Consider the following 19,879-nt stretch of genomic DNA (forward strand, 5'->3'; position numbering starts at 1 on the left):
TGAAGCTGTGCTACGGCTAAACATATGGGCGCTCAATCCTGAATTGCCGCCATTCTTGCGGCATTCCTATTACTGGCGTTTAGTGTTGGTGAAAACTGGAGTTTCAAGAAGGTCTTTGAAACCGGAGTTTCCTATTGGTTTTCAAACAGCTGTTTCCTATTGGTTTACAAATTGCAGTTTGAAACTGGAGTTTCCTATTGGTTTTCAAACTGCATTTTCATTTCGGTTTTATAACTTGCTTTTCCTATTGGCCAGCACGGCATTATAATCGTACCATGGGCGTGTATATAGCTCGCTTCCCTTGGATGGAAAAGTCCCTTTACATTTTTCGTTTGGACAAGGACACACCGTGAACAACTGTTTTGTCGGATATTGTCAAGGCTTTAAGCAGGTAAGCATTGCATTAAACGCTTTTGGTTCGGGCATCTACGGGCCACCCTTGTGTTTAACCGTGTGACTTTGCAACTGTCCCTCTTATTTTCTTCTTTTTTGCCCTATGTTTCCCTCTTTTTTGCATTTCTAAGCGCAGATGTTTCCATTTCAGCGCTTGGATTTAAGCTTTCCGTTCTATTGAGCCCGGTAGCATAGTTTCACGGTTCTTTGCATGCTGTGTTTTATGTTTATCTCTAATGGAGATGTGAATCGTGTGATCAAGTCGGTAGATGGTCGCCGGAATCGCGATGGCCGCCCGTGAACATAGGCGTCCGTCAGGGCATTCTCGTCCACCCTTGATTGGCGCCCATTTTCCTGCGACCGCTTTGTCTGTTCCGCCCTACGGATGCCTCCTGCGTGATAATCGCCGGCCGTATTCCCGTACGGCAACACGATTCGAGTGCAGGAAGTAGTTCCCGGACCCCCGGTGGACTTTGGTCTAGTCCTGTGTGGGGTTTTACCGCCATAACCTAGATTAACGATTTGTTGCGTTACATCGGGGGAATTGTTATTGTTTATCTCTCAACCTGGAGTTAATCACTAATGTTCACAACAGCTGAACACAGTTAATGGAAAGGCTCTTAAACAAGGCTATACAGGGGCCTAAATAATGTTACAGTATATATTACCGATTTCATCTCCTCCATGATGTTCATTAATCGCGTTTTCTTTGTTACCGTCCAGGTTGAACTATGCCGGGAAAGCGAGTTCGGGCTCAGGTAGAGGACCATGCCACGGACCAGCAGCCGGAGGAGGACTCAAGCGCCTCCCAGCCATCCCAAAAGAGAACCCGTAATGCGCGCTTTACGGATGATGAAAAAGAACTCTTGTGCCGTGCGGTATGTGAAAAACATCGCCTTCTCTTTAAGTCCAAGCTTTCGTGGTGCAGCCGAAAGAAGATATGGGAGAAGATTGCACAGGATGTAAGCTCCCTTTCGGTTATGCCAAGAGATATTAAGCAGGTGCAGCACCGGTGGCGTGACACCAGAAAAGAGGTTAAAGAGAAGGCCGCTAAAATCAATGCCCACGCAAAGAGGACTGGTGGAGGGCCACCGTGCAGCATCGTGCTGACACCTGTGGAGGAGATGGTTCTCAGAACCATGGCTGCGGAGGTAGTGGTGGGCGTGCAGACGGAGTATGGCGGTGAAACGGAACCATGTGCACCTTGTGCAGGTATGTATTTAGCTAAATTCAGATGTGAGCTGTATGGTAGGCCAGTGGTCAGCCGATGTGTGATCGCTCCTTTCTTACAATTTACTACTGTAATAGAAATTTGCATCATTGATTGCCCTACCGTCACTGTACTTGTCACAATATTGTCTGATAGCCATAAGAATTCTCTTTTTATGACAATAGAAATCGGTACTGTTATAAATTATGATTAACTTTCCACAGTTATGTAATGACGTTGACCTCTCTCTGCCCACAGAAACAATGGACAACGGTGACGGTGACAGCGAAGAATCAGAACACCAGGAATCATTGTTTCCGCAGCCTTGCGCAGACCCCCCCAGCCAAGCGATGTCATCAGGGGACATGGATACACAGGATCAGACTGATGTCCCTGTGATCGGAGCGGAGGATGTAGTACTGGACCTACAGTATTTGAACACCCCCCTGGCATTTCAAGAACCCGACCCATCACAGCAAAGCGATGAAGCTACAGTCATTGAGGAATCTGAACCAGTGTTTCCTGACACTGAAATTGCACCAGTATTTGGCATAGACACCGTGACCGATCAATTACTGGCTGGAATCGGCTCGCGCCTGGATGGTCATCATGCTCTAATCCTCCAGGAACTGCGTTTGCTCAGAGCTGACTTTAAACAGTGCATGGCGTCACTGATTGGCGCAATCCAGTCACTTGCCCCGAAACCTCCAGCCGGCAACAAATCCTAAAACGTTTAATAAAAGTTATATTTTGTTTTCAATTTGAGTAAGCGTACTTTTCTTTTTAATGGGACGGTCATATTTTCCTGAATCAAATAATGGAAATAAAAAATTTAATAAGAGTGGTTATATCATTAAATTTTTATTGAGTGATCCTCAGACACAATTATAACTTTTGTGTGTTCAAAATCTCTAGAGCCACCCCACAGAATACTCATGTCGCCTACAATCCTTTAACGGTGTGATCATCTTCCGTTAATGTCTTAAAAGACATGAATTTCAAATTCTGGAACAGAAAGAGAAGAAAAGGCAAGAGTAAATAGTACATACATGTACAGAAAAGATCAATCTCTAGAGATCTCAATCTGAACCGAACCATGTAAAATTACCCCCTTATCTTCAGGCTCCAGGCTGTACTCCCACTTCCGGTCCAATCGGCTGCCAATAGTCCTAGTGGTGCCGATGGACTTATGCCCTTACCATGAAACATGGTATACGTGCTCCTACAATGCGACCGGGGCTGAGCAATGCCACCGGAAGCGATCTCCTGCACTGGGCCCGTCGGTGGGTTTGGGGGGGGGGGGGGGGGTTAAGTAGAGTAGAGGTAAACAAGGGGCAACAATTCAAAGGACAAGGGTAGATTGATGCTTTTTGTGTGTGACATTGATGCTTTGTGTGTGTGACATTTCCCGCCGCCCCCATTTTCAACGGGTCTCCCTATCTTCTTAGGTTTTACTCCCCCGCTATCGGATGATTTTAAAATTATCCAAGATATTCTCCATCGTCTGAAGCCAACTTCACATCTCTATTAATATGTAGAGAATACCACAGCTATGACGAACTATTGAACCACAATATCGTCGTGGGCCACAGTAGACAGGAATGGTTATATGACAGCAGTAATGAAATGTAATGTATGACATGAAACTTACATGAGAAATAAATTTCGATGATCCTCCGCCGGACTTCATTACCCCGTGCTGTGCTGTCCGCATCAACTGCCAGCTCCGGTGGCGAATCGGGTATCAAGTCTTCAACCTCTGCATGCATGCCGAATCTCAGACAAATGTTGTGTAGCATGCAGCAGGCAATAATTATGCTGACAACCTTTTCGGCACTGTATTGCAGGGCCCCCCCCGAGCGATCCAGACATCGAAAACGCATCTTCAGCACTCCAAAGGTGCGTTCAATGACGTTTCTGGTGCTGGCATGAGCCTCATTGTACCGTTTCTCAGCATTTGTGTGTGGTGACTGGAGCGGTGTTAGTAACCAAGGCTTACAACCATAGCCGCCATCACCTATGGGATGCAAAATATGGCATGTATTGAAAACAACTTGCAGCGCAAACACCGTAAACATAATATTCATAACTATATAGCTATCATCTTTCAGATCCGGAGAACAGAACACTACACATGAGAGACAGACAAATCACAGGAACTTGCAATTGTCACTTACCAAGTAGCCAGCCTTCGCCGTACTTTCCTTCAAGGAAATTAGTAGCCAGATTGGAATGCGCGAGAATGTAGGCATCATGGCAGCTCCCTGGAAAGTTAGCTACCACATTTAGGATGCGAAGGCGTGCGTCGCAAACCACTTGCACATTCATGGAATGAAAGTGCTTGCGATTACGGAACCCACTCTCTTCTTCCGCCCCGGGTCTTAACGCAATATGGGTACAGTCGATAGCGCCTAACACGTTAGGCATACCGGCAATACCCATGAAGCCACTGCGGATCTGTTGGAGTTCTGCTGGATCCGTAGGAAAGAATATATAGTCCCTCTTCCGCTTCATCATGGCCTTCAACACCTGGGCCAGATTCCGTGAAACAGAGGCCTGCGTCATACCTGCAACTTTGCTCACCGGGTTTTGAAAACTTCCGGTACCAAAAAAATTTAAGGCACACAGAAGCTTACTCAATCCGGGCACAGCATGGTATCGATTGGTCTTGGGGTCCAGGTCCTCACGCAGGTCTTCATACAGGGACAAGATTGCCTGTGAGCTCAGCCGGTATGCTCGGACAACATCTATCTCAGACATGCCAAAGAGCATCGCCCGTGTACGGACGACACGCGGCCGCTGGATGGCCTGTTGATGGGCCGGCTCTGCCTGCAGGGGATACAACAGATGATAAAACCGTCAATGATATAAGACAACTCAAATTAGCAATGGACACATATTAATGCTTTTGGCACATGGATTACACTGGGTTATATGTTGATTAACAGCTATGTTCATTGACTTCGTTTGATAAATGATTGGTATTTCTACATTAATTGTAAAGCCAGTGCCTACATTAGTTATGTGAATCTTTATTTGGCGATTTTAAATGTCGTCTGATGTATTTTAATCTTCTAAAATCGTTAGAGACGCTATATAATAGGAACCCCCCCTATTTATCGTCAGAAAGGGTAGTGGAAGGGGGAAGGGGAGTGCGGGAAAACCTTCCCTAAGATATCTCTAATGTATATATGGTATGAAAAACTACAGCCGGATTGGCTCAATAGCTGACAAAAATATGTGTCACAAAAAAGAGCAAAATAAATACAGAAAAAACCATGGCCATGGATCAGTGACAATTATGCACTACCGTACAGGCGCCTGTGAACGGTCTTTTACGGGTGGCTGTGGGCATAGGCCCGGCGCCATTTTGTTATACTCGGGTCTGTTTTCCCGACGGTTGAATCAGTCTCTATCTTGAAGAACAAAAGAAATTGTTAAAACCCTTTATCGTTTTGGTCGCCCTTCTCTGTACCTTCTTCAGCTCGATTAACATTTCTATTCATTGTAAACTGATGTCTATAACGTGCCGCTGTATAAGAAGACTTTAAATATATAAATAATAATAATAAACAAACAACTATAGCCCTTGGCTCAATAACTGCAAATAGACAGACACTGGTCTCTAAGGCGCCGTGAACGGCACTTTACGGGCGACTGCTTTATCGTCCGCCTGCGGCTATATCGACCGGCGCACATCCTCCGCTACCCTACCACCGGCACATCCTCCGCTGCCCAACTACCGGCGCACACCCTCCGGCGCCCATTACCGGCGCCCGTTATAGCCGCCCATAACCGGCGGCTATATGGACCGGCGACCGGCGACCATCGATCGGCGCACATCCTCCGGTGCCCATCGACCGGCGTCAATAAAGGCACCAGAAGGCATGGGCGACGTTCTTACAGAAAATAAGAGATCACCTACCTCCGGTCTTACAGCTGGGTTCTCGGGTCGATCTGGTTCTCCATGCTGCGGCAGCCCCCTGTTCACACCTCCGATCTGCCGAGCGTTTCCTGGGTTTCTCAGTCGAGCATGCATTCGTCTCCTTCTCCACTGAATCATTATTAGCGTCAGAGCAAAAAAAAACAGCTCGTCCATGGTGCAGTCCGGTTCCTAACTGTTCGAACGCCACACTAACACCACGTTGAGGTAGGCGCTAAACGAGCGTGTTAAGGCCGCGGCTAAACAGTGGGTTACAAAGGAGATAATCTGAGCGCACTTTACGGTATCGGAGACGAAGAGCTAATTCCTTCATTATACAGCATTATACAGCTAATTCGCTCATTTACATGCCGGGTGCGGAAAGGGTTATGCGTCTGTTTTCAGAAGCGATACGGACGCGTGAAACTGGAGACTGGATCGCTGAATTGCTTTGCGCGCCCGGATTGTGCGCTACGAGCACGTTACAGACGGGCAATCTGATACTGGATCGAGCTGTAAATGAATTTGATTAGATAAATACAAGTACCAAAGCATTATAATTTAGTTGGAATGAATGAGAAACCATGCTGTAAAACTTCATATCCAGTCACTGACAAAGTCCGGGAAGAAAGATGAATAACCAAAAAGTCCTGATTCAATACCAACTGTGATTCATATGAAAGTCTTAAGTTCCTACTAAGTATACAGAATAATTTTCGGTTAAGAGGGTCAGGACCAGGTAATCTCCTGATGTAGTGTCCTCCCTTATATTAGAAGTTACCAATTGGTTTGAGGTTGCCCGTTTGAGCTCCTGATATTGGAAATGAGTCATACATTGCTGGAGCTGGTGTATTTTGACAATAATGACTACAAGGATGATAATCTTGCAAAGGGCACTGTGTTTGCAGAAATTCCATTAAAAATAGGAGAAAGATGGTAATGCTGAGGAAGTACACATAATCGTAACCATATCTATATCCAAGAACCCTGTGTATTCTGGGATTTTGGATATTTGAAGAGACGCCTCAAAGACAATCTGATGCAAATTCAAGTTGGCTTTGTGGTGCTGGGTTATCTGGACTCTGTCCTGCCTGGTCTCTTGCTATTGAGGAGGCAGCACTGTTTCCTGTTGCATCTTAAATAGAGTTTAGAGGACACTGGTTTCTTAAGCTCAGTGATTCTGGGAGGAACCTTCATGTAGCTCTGTAGGATCTATGCAGCTGGTGCTCACATAATGGAGGCTTACTAGCATAGCAGTTTTAAAAAGCCATTTATGTACATAAAACATACTTATCATACATTAAACCTATGAACAATACAATGGCAGATTTAATAGAAATGATCAAAAGCCCACTTACATGGGTAAGCTACATTTACATGTGTAAAACCCAGTTTTATCCCTGTAAATCCTTTCCAAATTACCCACATAACGAAAAACCCAGAAACCAACAGTCTTGTAAATATTGCCCTGACACAATAAATTCCATGAACTAAAGGTAAATGAAATAAAACTGAGTTTTGAAATTCTACTCTACAGAGGTAATTGTCAAAGGAATTTACAAGTGTAAAACTGGGTTTTTTTTAGTATAATTGGGCTTTTGAAAATTGCTAAGATATATGCTACTTTTATGCACCCAACTTCTTGAAATTTACCTCCATATAGGTGAATTTGCAAAGGAGTTAAGAACATAAGAACATAAGAAAATGCCACACTGGGTCAGACCAAGGGTCCATCAAGCCCAGCATCCTGTTTCCAACAGTGGCCAATCCAGGCCATAAGAACCTGGCAAGTACCCAAAAACTAAGTCTATTCCATGTAACCATTGCTAATGGCAGTGGCTATTCTCTAAGTGAACTTAATAGCAGGTAATGGACTTCTCCTCCAAGAACTTATCCAATCCTTTTTTAAACACAGCTATACTAACTGCACGAACCACATTCTCTGGCAACAAATTCCAGAGTTTAATTGTGCGTTGAGTAAAAAAGAACTTTCTCCGATTAGTTTTAAATGTGCCCCATGCTAACTTCATGGAGTGTCCCCTAATCTTTCTACTATCCGAAAGAGTAAATAACCGATTCACATCTACCCGTTCTAGACCTCTCATGATTTTAAACACCTCTATCATATCCCCCCTCAGTCGTTTCTTCTCCAAGCTGAAAAGTCCTAACCTCTTTAGTCTTTCCTCATAGGGGAGTTGTTCCATTCCCCTTATCATTTTGGTAGCCCTTCTCTGTACCTTCTCCATCGCAATTATATCTTTTTTGAGATGCGGCGACCAGAATTGTACACAGTATTCAAGGTGCGGTCTCACCATGGAGCGATACAGAGGCATTATGACACCCTCCTTTTTATTCATCATTCCTTTTCTAATAATTCCCAACATTCTGTTTGCTTTTTTGACTGCCGCAGCACACTGAACCGACGATTTCAATGTGTTATCCACTATGACACCTAGATCTCTTTCTTGGGTTGTAGCACCTAATATGGAACCCAACATCGTGTAATTATAGCATGGGTTATTTTTCCCTATATGCATCACCTTACACTTATCCACATTAAATTTCATCTGCCATTTGGATGCCCAATTTTCTAGTCTCACAAGGTCTTCCTGCCATTTATCACAATCTGCTTGTGATTTAACTACTCTGAACAATTTTGTGTCATCTGCAAATTTGATTATCTCACTCGTCGTATTTCTTTCCAGATCATTTATAAATATATTGAACAGTAAGGGTCCCAATACAGATCCCTGAGGCACTCCACTGTCCACTCCCTTCCACTGAGAAAATTGCCCATTTAATCCTACTCTCTGTTTCCTGTCTTTTAGCCAGTTTGCAATCCACGAAAGGACATCGCCACCTATCCCATGACTTTTTACTTTTCCTAGAAGCCTCTCATGAGGAACTTTGTCAAACGCCTTCTGAAAATCCAAGTATACTATATCTACCGGTTCACCTTTATCCACATGTTTATTAACTCCTTCAAAAAAGTGCAGATTTGTGAGGCAAGACTTGCCCTGGGTAAAGCCATGCTGACTTTGTTCCATTAAACCATGTCTTTCTATATGTTCTGTGATTTTGATGTTTAGAACACTTTCCACTATTTTTCCTGGCACTGAAGTCAGGCTAACCGGTCTGTAGTTTCCCGGATCGCCCCTGGAGCCCTTTTTAAATATTGGGGTTACATTTGCTATCCTCCAGTCTTCAGGTACAATGGATGATTTTAATGATAAGTTACAAATTTTTACTAATATGTCTGAAATTTCATTTTTTAGTTCCTTCAGAACTCTGGGGTGTATACCATCCGGTCCAGGTGATTTACTACTCTTCAGTTTGTCAATCAGGCCTACCACATCTTCTAGGTTCACCGTGATTTGATTCAGTCCATCTGAATCATTACCCATGAAAACCTTCTCCATTACGGGTACCTCCCCAACATCCTCTTCAGTAAACACTGAAGCAAAGAAATCATTTAATCTTTCAGCGATGGCCTTATCTTCTCTAAGTGCCCCTTTAACCCCTCGATCATCTAACGGTCCAACTGACTCCCTCACAGGCTTTCTGCTTCGGATATATTTAAAAAAGTTTTTACTGTGAGTTTTTGCCTCTACAGCCAACTTCTTTTCAAATTCTCTCTTAGCCTGTCTTATCAATGTCTTACATTTAACTTGCCAATGTTTATGCTTTATCCTATTTTCTTCTGTTGGATCCTTCTTCCAATTTTTGAATGAAGATCTTTTGGCTAAAATAGCTTCTTTCACCTCCCCTTTTAACCATGCCGGTAATCGTTTTGCCTTCTTTCCACCTTTCTTAATGTGTGGAATACATCTGGACTGTGCTTCTAGAATGGTATTTTTTAACAATGACCACGCCTCTTGGACATTTTTTACTTTTGTAGCTGCTCCTTTCAGTTTTTTTCTAACAATTTTTCTCATTTTATCAAAGTTTCCCTTTTGAAAGTTTAGCACGAGAGCCTTGAATTTGCACACTGTTCCTTTTCCAGTCATTAAATCAAATTTGATCATATTATTATCACTATTGCCAAGCGGCCCCACCACCGTTACCTCTCTCACCAAGTCCTGTGCTCCACTGAGAATTAGATCTAAAATTGCTCCCTCTCTCATCGGTTCCTGAATCAATTGCTCCATAAAGCTATCATTTATTCCATCCAGGAACATTATCTCTCTAGCGTGACCCGCTGATACATTTACCCAGTCTATATTGGGGTAATTGAAGTCTCCCATTATTACTGCACTACCAATTTGGTTAGCTTCCCTAATTTCTCTTAGCATTTCACTGTCCATCTCACCATCTTGACCAGGTGGACGGTAGTATACCCCTATCACTGTAGTCTTCCCTGATACACAAGGGATTTCTACCCATAAATATTCAATTTTGTATTTAGTCTCATGCAGGATGTTTATCCTGTTGGACTCTATGCCATCCCGGACATAAAGCGCCACACCTTCTCCCGACTGCTCCTCTCTGTCATTGCGATATAATTTGTACCCCGGTATAGCACTGTCCCATTGGTTATCCTCTTTCCACCATGTCTCTGAGATGCCAATTAAGTCTATGTCATCATTTACTGCTATACATTCTAATTCTCCCATCTTACTTCTTAGACTTCTGGCATTAGCATACAAACATTTCAAAGTTTGTTTTTTGTTTGTATTTTTATTCTGCTTTTTAATTGATAGGGATAAGTTAGAATTTTTTAGCTCAGGTGAGTTTTTAGTTACAGGCACTTGGACTACTTTTCTAATTATTGGAACCTCACTGTCGGGATGCCCTAATTCTAATGCATCATTAGTATCCTTTAAAGATACATCTCTCCGAACCATGCGCTGCTGAGCGACTGTCGGCTTTCCCCTTTGTTCTAGTTTAAAAGCTGCTCTATCTCCTTTTTAAAGGTTAGCGCCAGCAGTCTGGTTCCACCCTGGTTAAGGTGGAGCCCATCCCTTCGGAAGAGACTCCCCCTTCCCCAAAAGGTTCCCCAGTTCCTAACAAAACTGAATCCCTCTTCCTTGCACCATCGTCTCATCCACGCATTGAGACTCCGGAGCTCTGCCTGCCTCTGGTGACCTGCGCGTGGAACAGGGAGCATTTCAGAGAATGCTACCCTGGAGGTTCTGGATTTAATCTTTCTACCTAAGAGCCTAAATTTGGCTTCCAGAACCTCCCTCCCACATTTTCCTATGTCGTTGGTGCCCACGTGTTCCACGACAGCCGGCTCCTCCCCAGCACTGTCTAAAATCCTATCTAGGTGACGCGTGAGGTCCGCCACCTTCGCACCAGGTAGGCATGTTACCAGGCGATCCTCACGCCCACCCACCACCCAGCTATCTACATTCCTAATAATTGAATCACCAACTATGACGGCCGACCTAACCCTTCCCTCCTGGGCAGTAGGCCTTGGGGAGATATCCTCAGTGCGAAAGGACAATGCATCACCTAGAGAGCAGGTCCTTGCTACAGGATCCTTTCCTGCTACACCTGGTTGGTGCTCTCCCATTATGAGACCTTCTTCCTCTAAGGCAGCACCAGGGCTGCCAGTCTGAAGTTGGGACTGGACTACTATGTCCCTGAAGGTCTCATCTATATACCTCTCTGTCTCCCTCAGCTCCTCCAGGTCTGCCACTCTAGCCTCCAGAGATCGGACTCGTTCTCTGAGAGCCAGGAGCTCTTTGCATCGCATGCACATGTACAACTTCTCACCGGTGGGTAAAAAATCATACATGTGACACTCGATGCAAAAGACTGGGAAGCCCCCCTCTTGCTGCTGGACTGCTGCCTTCATCTCAATTTTGATCAGTTCCTAGTTAAGTTTTAGGTTGCTATGGGAGTAGGAATGTGTCTAAGTTCCTTTAAATGTATTAGTGAATTCACTATATGTCTGGTAGTGGCCTACTGGGGTCTGATCGAATTCTCAATAAAGTTTTTGTTGATGGGTTTTTTGTTTTTTTTTGTGCAAGTGGCACCTGCCTATAAATTAAGGGATGAGCTTGGGGTGGGTGGGCGAGGGGTGGGAGGGTTGGGAATTACAAACAGTCTAACTTCAGTTAGTCAGCCTGAGTGACTCACTGCTCCCTTGATTAACAAATGTTGGTCCCTATTCAAACCCAATCACACTACCTCAACACCTTTCCAAGGTGAGTAACTGAGCTGAACTATTCAACTTTTTTACTTTGGTATATACTGCTCCTAGCTTATTTCTAGCTTCTGGCTACTTTTTTGTGGGGTTTTTTTTTTTTTTTTTGTGTTTTTTTTTTTTTCAATACAATGCACTCAGTTATTATTAAATAAAACACTTAGCTCTTTAAAAGTCTGGAGGACACTTTAATAGTCAGGCAGACTTTTAAAAAATAAACACACTACCTACTGCTACCTTATTGACTGACTAAATACAGTCTAACTTGTGTATTTACTGCCTACCTACTGCTACCTTATTGACTGACTATTTAAAAATGCAAACAGTCTAACTTGTTTATTCACTGCCTGACTATTAAAGGCACAAGCACACAAACACACTAAATAATATTCCCAAATAGTTAACTTTGCTCATGTAAAATGTAACGTACTGTCATAGCAATTCTCAAAAGCCATTTACAGTTCCCACAGTTATAACCTATTGACAATTTAATGGCATAAAAAGTAACAATTTTCAAAAGCCCACTTACATGGGTAAAGTGCATTTCCACATATAAAATCCAGTTTAAAACATGCAAATGCTTTTGAAAATCAGGTCCTAATTAAAGTTTATGCTTGCCTCCTTATGCAGTGGGATATTTATTACTACTGGGACAGAGAAATATATCATAGGCAGAAACTTTGAGCATAAAGTCTGCTGGATGCTGAACATCTTCCACGCCTCCCAAACTATGAATTGTAGTTTGGATTCACCTCTGTGTCGTGTTATTTGTCAATGTTCACAGCTTATGCATTACTAGGTAGCTCTAAAATGTTCATAGGGAGAGTGGCAAAACCATTAAGATTAAACTTTCAAGAGAGATGTTCTATTTGGTTTTTTTTGTAAATGCTGAAAGCAGAACTCCTTCCTTGAGCCCCCTGATGCAAGGAAGATCCCGTATCCTCTATTAAATACTCTGTATTCCTCCATGAGATGTACAGTCCGCAAGCCCATTTACAGCAGTGATACTCTGAGGCAGGGCACATCAGGGACTGGGAGCCTTTTCTATGCTGAAGCAGAGGGAACTCCCAATGTCCACACCAAATGTAAGCTCTCTACTCATGTCAGGTATAAGGGGAAAGGCTAAGTGGACTTCAGACTTGGAGGGTTTTATTGCTACTTTTCCTGGTCATCTAGATATACATTTTGCACATGTAAAGAATTTGCACTTTTAAATATTCACCATAGAAAGACCTGCATGTGAAACTGTAGTGCCCAGCACCGTGGATGTAACAAGGATTTCTTAAGAAGCTTTAATTCCTTAGTATAATATCTGTGCTAGGTATAGATTATTCAAAAATATCTGTCTGAATGTTTTGTGTTTTTTCTACTCCCGGTGTGAGCCTTATTCTTAGTTTTACATTGCATAGTGATATTATTTTGAATAGTTACAGATTTTTCTAAGCGATTATGTCTTAAATCACTTTCTGAGTCCACCGTTCAGCTGTCCGTGCTGTTTTCATGCTTTATGTATAAAATCTGACACCTGCACAGGCCTCTGATGAAGTCCCACTCTTCAGCTCTGTGCTTTGTTCATGCTTTATGTGTTTCGGTGTGTTTTCTTCAGTTGTCCTCAGTTGTCCATGCTGAATTCAATACTTCATCTATTTTGCATAATGATCTGATGATAATGATTATAAATCCATAATTTAGGACATAGATCCTAAGGAGATTTCAAAAGGATTCCATGCTTAGATAGTTTCAGGAAACAAATAAAAATGTATTTTAAAAAATGAACCAGGCTTCTATAGGGAGATTGGAACGCTGTGAACTTTTCACCAGTTCTGGGGGGTGGTCAGGGGAAATACTCACTGAGATTTTGTTCTTCCTTCTTCTGCAAGACATTTTTCCACAGGATCATTTTTCTGGCAGAACCACATGCACTGTCCAGCCTAACCCCATGCCATCAACACCTCCCTGAAATTGCAAGCTAATTTAGAACACACTGTGCAGCAATCAGACACAATTTTATCCTGCATACAGGCTGCGCAGTTTTCCATAAGACCTGTTAGCCGGAGAAGGAGAACCATTTACATAGGTAAACAGCTTAAAAAATTACTTTCCCTGTGATTGAATATAGCTTCCAACTGAATTCCATGAAATACATAGATAACAATATAGATTAAAACATATTTTAATAAAATACATCATGAAATTGGTTTAAAGTATGTTAACTTGGGATCCAAGATGGCGACACACTAGGAGCAGGCTCCGAGTTGCTCTTATATTTTCCTGTTGAAGATATTGCCGCAATACAATTAATATGCCACCGAAGAGGAAGGGGAAAGTCAGGGTATATCCCTCGACTCCCCCATTAACCTCAGTAGCTTACCAAGAGATCACTCGTTTCCTCACCTCCTCCACCACATTATCCCCAGGAGTCGAGGAGACCTTGGAGCGGATCCGGCAGAGAGAGGAATCCGCTCCGGAGGAGACGAGCCTGAGCCTCGAGTTGAGGGCAGCACCGAAGCAGGAAGCTGGTCGGTTGTTTCAACTGGATGCGCCGAATAGAGAATCCCCTTCCGGGTCACAAGCAGAGATACCATCGTTGGCGTAAACTGTAGTGCTTGCAGTATCGGTAGCCAACCCAGTTGTCCCGGGAGAAGGAAATTTTATCTCCGGAACATCAGAAATCGGCTTGGGTGAAGAAGCAGCTGGGGTAAGTCCCGCGGATATTTTCCTGCCACTACCACGGGTAACTTCCCCAGCTGTTATACCCCTAAAAATCCCTAAATGGCCAGAGACTGTGACAAATGCTGCGTTGTGGGATCTGATGGTGGGGGTAGCGACTGTAATAAACCAAGTTAATGAGAAAGTGGAATTGCTGGCTTCTCAAGGGACCCAAAAATCGTTGGAAATTCAACAGCAGTTTGAACTGGTCTCAAAGAGGATTGATAAATTAGAAGAAAAGGAGCAAGATAATCTTAGGTTTAAGGCCGCAGTGGTTATGGATAACCAATTTACAGCAAGAAGGATAGAAGCATTGGAAAACGCCTCCAGACACTTAAATATAAGGATACTAAATGTCCCTCGTGTCCTAGGAGAAAACCCTTATATATCTCTAAAGAGGTTTTTGAAGGAAGTTTTGGGTTTTCAAGAAGAAAAATTACCAAGTGTAAATAAATGCTTCTTTCTACCAAATGTATCCTCTACACCAAATAGAGTAAATTTACAAGAAAATTTGACTGACTTTTTGGAGAACACTGCAGCAGAAGTAATAGATAGATCTACGCTATTAGTTTCATTGATATCTTTATCAGATGTTCAACTAATTATGAAAAATTATTTCATGAAGTTTCCTACTCCCTTTCTTGAGGAAAATGTTAAAATCTTCCCCGATTTATCTCCTATTACTCAAGGAAGGCGAAGGGAATTTTTAACCCTTCACCAACAGGCAATTGCTTTGGGCTATTCTTTCAAACTAAAATTTCCTTGTAAATGTATTTTAAAGAAAGGAGCAGAAGTTAACATATTCTTCACTTTCCAGCAGTTAAATGATTTTCTTTTGTCTAAAACTCCCATCATATAATCCCCAATTGAAATGTAAAAGTTGTGGTGGATGGATGTCGCCTTTTCTTTAAAGGAATAAATCTTGTTTATTAATGTACTCTCTGTAATATCGGATCCCATTAGTGTGTGGTACACATTGTATATTGATTTATATTTCAAGACTCTTGGAATTTAAATATTATTTCCTTCATATTAGAGATATACAATTCAAGTATTTTACTTTATTATATTCCATTTGTCATTTTTCTTATTTACAAAATTTATGGTTTTGTAAGTTTAAAACGAATAAATAAAGAATTAAAAAAAAAAGTATGTTAACTTTATTATTTTTTTTCTTTAATTAAATTAGATTCTGTTTTAAAAGATGAACTAGTTACAAAAATAAAAGCTAATGCCCGGATTTTAAAAGCCCTGTGCGCATAAAATCCAGGTTTTATACGCATGGTTGGGCCTTGCGCACCCTGAGCAAATTTTAGAAGGGGCCCAGCCACACGCGTAAAGCCCGGTATGAGCACATGTTCTGGGCCTCCTCGAAGGGGCGGGCCAGGGTGTGTTCTGGGCAGGGCGGGGGAGTGGGCCAGGATAGCACCATCAAAAGCTGTCCCGAAGACTCGAGTGCCAGCAGCCGACCGGTGCGTGTAATTTACTTCAGGTCGGGCCCTGAAGTAAGTTGTAAAAAAAGACCCCCCTCAAAAAAAGGTAGGGTTAGAGGGTGGGGAGGAGAGGAGAGGAGATGGGGAGAGAGTATAGGTAGGGGGATAGGGAAGTTCCCTCCCAATCCGATCCTTAATTGGAGCGGACTCGGAGGGAACTGTTGAAGGCCGGAATGTGTCGTCGTGTGGAAATTGCTATAGTCCCCCCCTTACGCATGCCGCCTGCATATACGTGCGCGCACATGTTATAAAATCGACCTCTAAATCAAATGTGAACCTCTGCACGAAGGTAAGTGGAGATGTGTGTGTGTGAATTACTTTGTAATTGAGCAGCTGTCTCATAATAACCTCGACAGTTTGCAACTCTGCAGTTCTTGGTCTGGCAGAATCTAACTACAACTTTGAAAATCTTTCTCTGGTTTGACTGTCAAAGTATGTGACAGAGACCATGTAAATTTATTATAGCCAGATTTTCTGATCTCCTTTGATTCTGTGGCTACAGGGGATGAGGAAGATGAGATCAGTAGTGGAATTCAAAAGGACATGAGACAAACACTCTGGATGGAAATGGGGTAACTTATATTAGCTTTAGGTGTAGCATTTCTACATGAGGATAACTTACATAGCGCAGTAGTTACTACCCTTAACAGAAGGCATGGAGGTAACCTGCACAGAGTGGCAGTCCCTACCATTGTTAACTGAAGACATGGGGGTAACCTGCACAGATTCAGTTACTACCACAAGCAACTTGCTGGACAGAATGGAATGGACCATTTGGTCTTTTCCTCTATGTTATGTCCCAACTCGTCTGCTTTACTTTATAGTATCAGTTCAATACAACATGCACCTCAGATCAATGATGAGTTTCACAGTTCTCAGCTTCACTGGAGCTATTTCACATTGTCTTCAATAGCAACAGTGTAATTTTAGGAGAACTTGTTCCACACAATGATCTCATTCAAGATGGGTTCTTCCACATCAACCATTTCAGCTTATCATTTTCAGTGATGACAAAGGGGCAATTTTGGAAAGGAAGTCTGTACATTTCTGGGCTTTTGAAAATGTCTATGCTACATGCTATTGAATTGTCAATAGGTTAAAGTGCATAAGTACTCTCAGGGACGGACAGAATCTTTCAAATCGGTGCCTGGGAGCACATTTGCATGCATATGTCAGTCTGAGCCCAAGGGTGCGGCCATTTAACAGCATACGCGCACATGTTATAAACTAATCATGCTCCGTGCACATAGGTGCCAGATTTTAAGAGGGCACACACATGTGCATGCAAATTCCTCTTGTACAGCTTAAATTGGTGGCTTTTAAAAGAGGTGAGCTCCCAAGCCATTCCCAGTTTTACCAGTTTGTCCCCAGTTTGCCCTGTTAAGAGATAGGTCCTCCAAACCCCCCTAGTTTAACAGCCTTCAATCCTCCCAGTTATCTCCGACCCTTAAAACCCCAGAGATCTTTCTCCAATTCTCAGATGATAAGATATTTTTACTATCTCCTTCTTATTATCTGCCAGTCAGAAAGAGGATGGGGGGGGGGGGAGGGGGGATTTGGTAGATGGGTCCTTTGATGTTTTGACACCAATTCAAAGTCCTACCATTTCATCATTGCTTGAATTGGATGATAGGGATGTGAATCGTTTGCCATATCGTCTTAACGATAGAAATCGTGTGGCAGGGCAAGAAAATCGTGTTAGGCACGATTTTTTAGTTAAAAAATCGTTAAAAATCGTTTTTTTCCGATTAGTGCGCACTAACTGGGAGTTAGTGCGCACTAACTGAAAATGATACAATTTGACACTTTTCAGGTCAGTTAAGGTCAGTTTAGGAATGAATATGTATTCCTATTGGCTGCCCTCTTATTTATTCATGTTACCAAAGTTCCCACTGACAGTATATGGGGGATGGGAAATGGAAACAGTTGGTAGCTTGACAAAACAAGTAATGTGATCAGTCAATGTGACTAGAACTTGTGCCCTAACCCTGATACCAGGGATATTGTGATCTTCCTGCACACAGTGCCCTATCCCTATTAATACCAGGAGTGTTGTGATCTTCCTGCACACAGTGCCCTAACCCTGGCACCAGGGGTGTTGTGATCTTCCTGCACACAGTGCCCTATCCCTATTAATACCAGGAGTGTTGTGATCTTCCTGCACACAGTGCCCTAACCCTGGCACCAGGGGTGTTGTGATCTTCCTGCACACAGTGCCCTATCCCTATTAATACCAGGAGTGTTGTGATCTTCCTGCCCACAGTGCCCTAACCCTGACACCAGGGGTGTTGTGATCTTCCTGCACACAGTGCCCTAACCCTGGCACCAGGGGTGTTGTGATCTTCCTGCACACAGTGCCCTATCCCTATTAATACCAGGAGTGTTGTGATCTTCCTGCACACAGTGCCCTAACCCTGACACCAGGGGTGTTGTGATCTTCCTGCACACAGTGCCCTATCCCTGGCACCAGGGGTGTTGTGATCTTCATGTACACAGTGCCCTATCCCTATTAATACCAGGAGTGTTGTGATCTTCCTGCACACAGTGCCCTATCCCTAATACCAGGGGTGTTGTGATCTTCCTGCACACAGTGCCCTATTCCTGATACCGGGGGTGTTGTGATCTTCATGCACACATCCCGGTATCAGGGATAGGGCACTGCATGCAGGAAGATCACAACACTCCTGGTATCAGGAATAGGGCACTGTGTGCAGGAAGATCACCACACCCCTGGTATTAGGGATAGGGCACTGCGTGCAGGAAGATCACAACACCCCTGGTATCAGGGATAGGGCACTGTGTGCAGGAAGATCACAATACCCCGGAGGAGTGAGGGTCAGGCAGCTCCCCCCTGTCTGTGAAGCCAGCCTCTCACTAGTAATGCAGGGAGGGAGCTGTCTCAGACTTCACCATCCTCCCCCCCCCCCCTCACCCACACACCATTCACTAGCTGGGACATGGAGGAAGTCAGGAGTGAGGGTCAGGCAGCTCCCCCCTGTCTGTGAAGCCAGCCTCTCACTAGAAATGCAGGGAGGGAGCTGTCTCAGACTTCACCATCCTCCCCCCCCCCCTCACCCACACACCATTCACTAGCTGGGACATGGGGGAAGTCAGGAGTGAGGGTCAGGCAGCTCCCCCCTGTCTGTGAAGCCAGCCTCTCACTAGAAATGCAGGGAGGGAGCTGTCTCAGACTTCACCATCCTCCCCCCCTCCTCACCCACACACCATTCACTAGCTGGGACATGGGGGAAGTCAGGAGTGAGGGTCAGGCAGCTCCCCCCTGTCTGTGAAGCCAGCCTCTCACTAGTAATGCAGGGAGGGAGCTGTCTCAGACTTAACCATCTCCCCCCCCCCCCCCTCACCCACACACCATTCACTAGCTGGGACATGGGGGAAGTCAGGAGTGAGGGTCAGGCAGCTCCCCCCTGTCTGTGAAGCCAGCCTCTCACTAGAAATGCAGGGAGGGAGCTGTCTCAGACTTCATCATCCTCCCCCCCCCCCTCACCCACACACCATTCACTAGCTGGGACATGGGGGAAGTCAGGAGTGAGGGTCAGGCAGCTCCCCCCTGTCTGTGAAGCCAGCCTCTCACTAGTAATGCAGGGAGGGAGCTGTCTCAGACTTCACCATCCTCCCCCCCCCCCCCTCACCCACACACCATTCACTAGCTGGGACATGGGGGAAGTCAGCAGTGAGGGTCAGGCAGCTCCCCCCTGTCTGTGAAGCCAGCCTCTCACTAGTAATGCAGGGAGGGAGCTGTCTCAGACTTCACCATCCTCCCCCCCCCCCCTCACCCACACACCATTCACTAGCTGGGACATGGGGGAAGTCAGGAGTGAGGGTCAGGCAGCTCCCCCCTGTCTGTGAAGCCAGCCTCTCACTAGTAATGCAGGGAGGGAGCTGTCTCAGACTTCACCATCTCCCCCCCCCCTCACCCACACACCATTCACTAGCTGGGACATGGGGGAAGTCAGGAGTGAGGGTCAGGCAGCTCCCCCCTG

General features: G+C 44.2%; 2 protein-coding genes across 2 annotated transcripts; one reads left to right on the forward strand and one right to left on the reverse strand.

Annotated features, from left to right (window-relative positions):
- The first annotated feature begins 1,035 nt into the window (after window positions 1-1,035).
- Window positions 1,036-2,331, forward strand: LOC115078751 (myb-related transcription factor, partner of profilin-like). Its single transcript, XM_029581765.1, has 2 exons — window positions 1,036-1,605; window positions 1,862-2,331. The coding sequence occupies exons 1-2, from the start codon at window positions 1,125-1,127 to the stop codon at window positions 2,329-2,331; spliced, it is 951 nt and encodes a 316-aa protein (XP_029437625.1). The 5' UTR covers window positions 1,036-1,124.
- Window positions 2,332-2,585: 254 nt separating this feature from the next.
- On the reverse strand, window positions 2,586-5,702 carry LOC115077580 (putative nuclease HARBI1). The gene is made up of 4 exons (XM_029579876.1): window positions 5,529-5,702; window positions 3,781-4,432; window positions 3,297-3,620; window positions 2,586-2,608 (listed from the first exon to the last, which is right to left on the reverse strand). Exons 1-4 carry the CDS (start codon window positions 5,700-5,702, stop codon window positions 2,586-2,588), a joined length of 1,173 nt encoding a protein of 390 aa, XP_029435736.1.
- Window positions 5,703-19,879: the final 14,177 nt, after the last annotated feature.

This window comes from Rhinatrema bivittatum, chromosome 16 (assembly GCF_901001135.1).
Source record: "Rhinatrema bivittatum chromosome 16, aRhiBiv1.1, whole genome shotgun sequence".
Lineage (NCBI taxonomy): Eukaryota > Metazoa > Chordata > Amphibia > Gymnophiona > Rhinatrematidae > Rhinatrema > Rhinatrema bivittatum.